Raw genomic sequence first — 7,122 nt, 5'->3', positions numbered from 1 at the left:
GGGGGTTATAAGAACTTTTTTAAGTTCTTATAAATTACTATTTTTGTTCTCCAGCTGCACTCACACCGTATGTTTGAGTCCCATGGCTCTCATCAACTTCCTTTTTAAAACTACTTGCAACTATTTTGCATATAGATAAAAATGACTTAAGCATTGCGGTTTATGGAATAAGCCGGTATGGTCTGAGTCACCCAGCCCTAGTGACCAGTATGTGACCCCACTGAGTTGTCTGCAAATACTTCCCATTTGCTTTCTGAGTCGTAGTAAAACTTGTAAAAGTGCAACACAAACCAAAGACAGAGAATGCTATCTTGAGAGCAGAAGTTGTGTCTTCTAGTTAGCATTACTCTGTTCAGAGTTTCACTACTGCTAGGTGAGTAGATTTTTGCAGGTGAGCTATTGTCTTTCACATGACCTGCAAGCAACCAAAGCAGTCACACAGAGATTTTTCAAATAGCAGGCCCAGGGGTCACTGGCTGGTCTCCAGGCCCATGTTACTGGGGCTTTAACAACTGATTTCACAGTGAATGCCACCAACCACTCACACCTGATTAAAGCATAGATATGTTATCCTTGCAACAGATGGTTGCCAGATATGATGCTGCAGGCCTGTGTGACTAAGGCCCAAGTGTTATTAACAGAAGTAGCTGCTAACAGTGTCTCTTTTTGTCACCTTTTTTTTTTTTACTGTCCCAGTATGGTTGTTTAACACCAGAGCTAAACAAAAATAATAGATAAGTAAAAGGAAGCAAATAAGCACATTAATTTTGACATAGATCTGAAATACAGAGGCCAAAATCTACAGCCATAGTAATGTAAACGTTTAGAGTAAACTTACATCTGACACCTGCTTCACTGAAGGTAATCTTATCATTTCTTTATTGAGCTTGACTCCAAACACAACATAAGCTGTCCCCTGGACTGGCTCTCCATACAGGTACCTGAAACACAGTCCCCAAAACAGTTATCCACCAGTCAATGGTGTGTTTATAATACCTATCTAACAGTTCCCAAGCCAAATGAAGCCAACACAGAAAATGCAGTTGCTCTAATGACCTCTTGGACAGACAGTAAAAAACATGGACGTAACGTCTGGGTCAGAAAAACTAAGGCATTGCAGATGAGCCTTAAATATGTATTTTGAAGCCCCAACGTGCTGCTTCAGAGAAAATACAAAGTCCAGAAAATGATGACCATGAATGTTCTTATGGCTAAGAATGTCATTACATTTGTATTTTTAAATTCTTGACTATTTTAGAGTCTGTTTACAGGGTAGGACATCATTTCTAAGGAAGAGTTTAGAAGAGTTTATACACAACTCAGCCCAAGATTAAATAAAATAACCTAAAATTCATTGTGATGGAAATAACATTTCATCATTATCATCATCATTTATTTATATAGCACTTTAAAACACACCTGGTAGACCAAAATGCTGTACAATACAAATATAAATATAATAATAGAAAGCAGAAACTAGACATAGCAATAAAATTAATAAAAATGTCGGTTATCCACAGAGTTAAAAGCCAGGGAATAAAAATAGGTTTTTAATAAGGACTTAAAAACTGGAACTGATGAAGCCTGTCTAATATGGAGAGGAAGGTTATTCCAAAGCATCGGCGCTGCGACAGACAACGCTTGGTCTCCTCTAAGTTTCAGCCGTGACTTTGGGACCGAAAGCAACAACCGCTCAGCTGTCCGAAGGGAACGAGTGGGGACACGGGGCTTCAACAAGTCAGACAAATAAACAGGTTTCAATAGCATTGAAAGGCTAGGATTTAGTTAGAGACTAAATATGACCAAAGGATGTCACAAGTAAGAGAGTTTGTTGGTGTGTTTAAGTGTAATAAACAAACCTGGCTGAGATTTCTACTACCAGTTCACTGTCATCCAAGCTAAGGAAGGTCTTCTTGGGTGTTAAGGTAACATTGAAGGCAGGAAGCACTAAAAAAGAAACATTACAATGAATGTGACATTCAGAAAACACAGGGAAAGATATTATTCATTTGATTAGCATAATAACTCCACCTACCATATTTCTTCACCTGAAACTGAGAGGTGAAAGTGTTCTCCTCCCAGTGGTCAAACCTTGCTTTAATAATCCATGTTCCTTCACTATAAGACATAAATGTTGCTCAACACCCAACGCACTGTTCATCCCAACAATGTAAAGGTCAAATAAAATGTCTTTGCTTTTGTTCTTCTCTTTCCTAACTGAGATTCTAACATTCTGCCATGTTGTTCGTCTTGCTGACTCGCTGCACATATTAAGCAGCAAACAGGTACTCTGTGTGCCACCCAGTCAGCATTTGTAAGATACTCTAAAATCTAAACTGGTGCAGGTGGTGGCCTAAAGTAAACATGTGCATGAGATAAAATCATACTGGAATGATGACTTCCTAAAAATTTGATAAGACGACTTAGAAGCCAAGAATCTATCAAACATCTGTGTTAAACTTTCACACAGCTTGTAATATAACAAAATAGTTACCAAATGAGTCGATACTTACTTGACGTATTCAGAGAGTGGAAATGTTTCTGAAAAGATCCCATCAACAGCCCTGGTCCTGGAGACCTGTTTAACCACCACACCATCTGGATTCTATAACACAGAAACTACGTCAGCATTTGAGCTGATACATTCAGTACATGACAGGGTCATCACCAAAATACTGCCAGAATCCAGTTTCTACAAAAGCTACCAAGTTATGTAGCTACAGGACAATCCCTCTTGTACTGTCACATGGATGGTTTTAACATCTTTTGGCACAACCATTTTATATTTCAGCATTCACAAAAAAAAAAATTATATTTGCAATCAATGGTTTGTTCACCTCAATATCTATTTCGATGGAGTTGTTGAAGGCCCTAAAGGTTGGAGAAGACACAAAGGCTCGAAGTCGAACTGGAGACGAAAGGAAAAGAAAGTGGACATTTCTTTTAAATCAGTCAAACAAAATTATTATTTATGATCTTTGCTACTTAGCAACCACTATCACTATCATCTCAAAATAGTCCTTAACAAATATGCTATTTAAGATTCAACCTGAAAACTATCTCGTCTAGTCATGTTATAGTTGTTTTAATTGTTCGCATCTTTATTTTGAAGTTTTCTTTGAAGTTTTAATGAATATCCTCTGTTCTCACCGGTATCTCCTGGGTTGTAGATGGGTTTGTCTGTCTGGATAAAGATGTACCCAGAGTGAAAGGTTACCATCAATAGCCTCTTCTCAACGTGGAAACCTCCAAAGGTCACTTTCAAATTCACCAATTTCTTCTTCTTTTCTTCGCGATTCAGTAAATCAGAGGAAAGCTGCGATGAGATGTGATTGTGATATAGAAGACAGTTACTCTCAAAAGCTGCTCTCAGTCAGTGAATTTTATCAGTATTTTATTTCTAATTTCTTTCATTCACTTTGACTTTAGCATTTATTTCAATTTGAAACAGTTTGGATTACATTCTGTCAACCAGAATGTCAAAGATGATTTTGCTCAGGATCCATTACAGTTGACAGGTTACTACAATGTGTGAAGTACAGAAAGACAGTTATGTTGGTACTGGTTGCCTGTACGGCACAAGGTAGTGAGAACCTAAATTAACTGAGAAGTCAAGGAAGTTCACAAACATTCATATCCAAGACAAGCTGTACAAATTAATCTTGTTCCACAACAAACTGACTCTCAGGGGGACAAATTCTTGGGAATTTTAGGAGGGGCAACGTCTTACCATCGCATTAGCTCACTGGTGCTTTGACTGGATGAGCTAACAATAAATAAATATGAGCGAAGGCGGCTGCATGCAACAATGAGAATGACTTCTTTTTATTTTAAGAAAAAACAATCAACATCTAAGATTTTGCACTTCTCCTTTTGTAACTGTTTGAGGCTATTTAGTGAACATCATATCACAAATAGTTCACACATTTTTCAGATGTAGGTTAGTAGCTTCCGATAAATGACACTTGTGCACATATCCTCTGTTTGAGTTGAATGGGTAACCTTAAATATGAGCTTGCTGAGTCACCTGTATAGGCTTGAGGGTGCTGAATCCATTTGCCTGATTTAGTGTGACTGAGTCCTGTAATAACGTGACAGCCTCGTTGAAGTTCTGGATCACGATGGAGACCGCAATGGGGTCAGACACACTATCAGCCTGTAAGTAGATGTTCTCATCGCTGTCTGTCCTCAGCACATCTGGAGCCAGCAGAACAAACCTGGAGGAGAGCAACAAAACATGGATTTCAGTAATACTACTGTCACCAGTGGTTCAGTCTTTATTGTGGCTACTGCAGCACCACTGTTATACAATTTCAGCACTCCTATGTTACTCTGGTGAACAATTCTAGCAAAAAACCAATTTCATTTTGAACCGACAAGCCAAAGCATGAAATATGAATATCTAACAGAGTAATAAAAAAAAATAAAAAATAAACAAATAAAGATAGAACACACTTTGGTAAACATAATATACAATTTGGTTTGACTGATGTATTAAGAGAAGGCATTTGGTGAGCATCTGTACCTTGGTGAAGGATTAATTGTTTTCTGTGGTTTTTCTTTCCTACAAATGAAGAGGAAACGTATTAATTTCAGTCATCACATAGTGCTGCTAACTGAGACTCGGATAAAACATATTTTGCACATATAACAATGTACGGCTCATGACACTGCATTTTTCTATTCATCTTCAGTGTGGGAACATTTACTTATGTAATACCAAGTACCATATTTGTTGCATGAGATTTTGTGAGATTTTGAGACGTCTGCATCAGCAGCGGGATTTTTTTCTTAAATAAAAAACCTAATTAAAAATGAATTGTACAAAATTCATTTTAAGAAATAAGATAAGATAAGATAAGATAAGATAAGATAAGATAAGATAAGATAAGATAAGATAAGATAAGATAAGATAAGATAAGATAAGATAAACCTTTATTAGTCCCACAGGTGGGAAATTGTTTGGTCACAGCAGAAAGTACAAGTTTAAGATCAGTAAAAGTTAAGAAAAGCACAATAGAATAGGATAAGAAAAAATAGAATAACACACTATACAACAAGAATAAAATACTTTATACAATAGAATAAAGTGCTCTACAAAATAGAATAAAATTCTTTGTCATAGTAGGAAAAACTGTACTTGGTAATATTGCAAATCAGTTACAATTGTGTGTGTGTGTGTGTGTGTGTGTGTGTGTGTGTGTGTGTGTGTGTGTGTGTCAGCACATGTGGTCATCTGCAGAAACCATGTTATAAATAAACTGCACAAAACATATGCCACATGCAGCAAATATGATACAAATTTAAACTGATATACAGTATTTCATTTCTTCTTCTTCTTTAAATGTCACCAGGTTCAATAAACTCTTTTCAAACAATGCAAATTTTTGGCAATTATTTCAGACTGGCTTAACAGGGTTACAATTAAAATGGAGAGGGGATAATGACATGCAGGTTGCAATAACAAATGTAAAAAAAAAAAGGAATAAGAAACAGCATGCCTTAATGATATTTTTAAAAGGGACATAAGAAATTCTCAATCATTATAGCAGAAAAGGCCACACAAAACCATGATGAGAATATGTTTGATAAGGAAATGAGAGCACATATCCAAAGATTGAGGGTAATAAATATGAATTTGACATTTTAAAATACATGTTAAAGAAAAACAGTGAATCAACACATCTTAATTTCTTAACTTATTCCTTTTTTTAGTTTATGCATATTTTGCTTTCTGTTAGGCCAAATCCATCAAAGGTTACTTACTCATGAAGATGCCAGTATCGGTCAATTGGTACAAATCTGGGGATGAGATTCAAAAACAATAACTGAAGCTACCAGAGGCTTAACCTTGTCTGTACTATATGATTCTTGCTCACAGACCTCCTGTGTAAGCATGTTTGTGCACACACATACATACCTGTCCCTCCATGGATGCCTGTAAAGATCACAGCACGATTATTATGCAAAACCTCAAAGATGTAATGTCCAACACACAGCAGGTACTGAGTAAGTAAAGCCTCTTACCTCCTAGAATGGTCAAATTGTCCATTTGAGTTGCAGAAAAGTACAAGGAATAAAATGTTGTGTAGCTTCAGTCGAACCATAACGATTGTCTTGGAGTTTCTGTGGACTATGGCTACCAGTCAGTCACCTAATTTGAGAGACCCAAAAACTACTGTAGTCAATAGAAAGGGGAGGGATGTAGCTGCTGATCAATAAAACAAACTATAGACTTGTTTGGCAAAGAATGATGGGGAGGTCTTAACCAGGGCAAAGGGTCGTTTTGTTTTTAGTTCACTTATTTTACTTACTAACATGACGAATGAAGCTCAGCTGGAAGTTGCAGTAGCACAAACCGTGCATTTCATTGTCAACTGAATGTGCACGCAGCAGTCATGTGGTAATGAAGAAAATGTGTAAAGTTGTTGTATTATTTGTGACTGACACAGCACTGGCTTGGCTTTCTTGTTATCTGTGTCTGTTTTTTTCAAGCAACTGGTGGGTGGACCTGACCCAGTTTCAGATGTTGGCCCCATTGGGATCACCCATTTACGCTGTGTGGAGATGTCACATATCAACTCCTATCAGGTTTAAACTCAATGAAGAACCCAAATCACAGGCTCATCTGGTGGGCTTTCTTTCAGTCTGACAATTTGGACATTCAGCATATCAAAGATAATGTCATGGCAGATGCTTTGTCCCGTGTTCCTCAGGCATTTGTCACAGCTGTATCATTAATATGCTTTGTACTAGTTCCTCTTCAGTATTCCTTCCTCCGCTAGGATCCAAGACAGCTGAGTCTGGAGATGGAAGCGGTTTGAGCATATATCAACGTGCTTGGCAGTGAGATTGATTATGAATAAAAAATCTGTAAAATGCATATGTTACATGTGTTAGGTTTATTTATAATGTCAATACAGGGAGTGCAGAATTATTAGGCAAATGAGTATTTTGTCCACATCATCCTCTTCATGCATGTTGTCTTACTCCAAGCTGTATAGGCTCGAAAGGCTACTACCAATTAAGCATATTACGTGATGTGCATCTCTGTAATGAGAAGGGGTGTGGTCTAATGACATCAACACCCTATATCAGGTGTGCATAATTATTAGGCAACGT

At 37.2% G+C, this 7,122-nt stretch overlaps 1 protein-coding gene across 1 annotated transcript in view; it reads right to left on the bottom strand.

The window, feature by feature from the left end:
* Nucleotides 1-6,107, bottom strand: part of LOC102213734 (complement C3-like) — a 49,088-nt gene extending 42,981 nt beyond the window's left edge. The window contains 9 exon segments of the mRNA XM_013915591.1: nucleotides 839-941; nucleotides 1,860-1,947; nucleotides 2,036-2,118; nucleotides 2,514-2,605; nucleotides 2,838-2,908; nucleotides 3,151-3,316; nucleotides 4,028-4,217; nucleotides 5,921-5,938; nucleotides 6,028-6,107. Of these exon segments, the coding sequence (XP_013771045.1) occupies nucleotides 839-941; nucleotides 1,860-1,947; nucleotides 2,036-2,118; nucleotides 2,514-2,605; nucleotides 2,838-2,908; nucleotides 3,151-3,316; nucleotides 4,028-4,217; nucleotides 5,921-5,938; nucleotides 6,028-6,107 (891 nt within the window).
* Nucleotides 6,108-7,122: the final 1,015 nt, after the last annotated feature.

This window comes from Pundamilia nyererei, unplaced genomic scaffold (assembly GCF_000239375.1).
Source record: "Pundamilia nyererei isolate P.nyererei 1_Seehausen unplaced genomic scaffold, PunNye1.0 scaffold00328, whole genome shotgun sequence".
Classification (NCBI taxonomy): domain Eukaryota; kingdom Metazoa; phylum Chordata; class Actinopteri; order Cichliformes; family Cichlidae; genus Pundamilia; species Pundamilia nyererei.
Note: the sequence above shows the minus strand (reverse complement) of the source record. Positions and strands in the feature narration are given on the sequence as shown.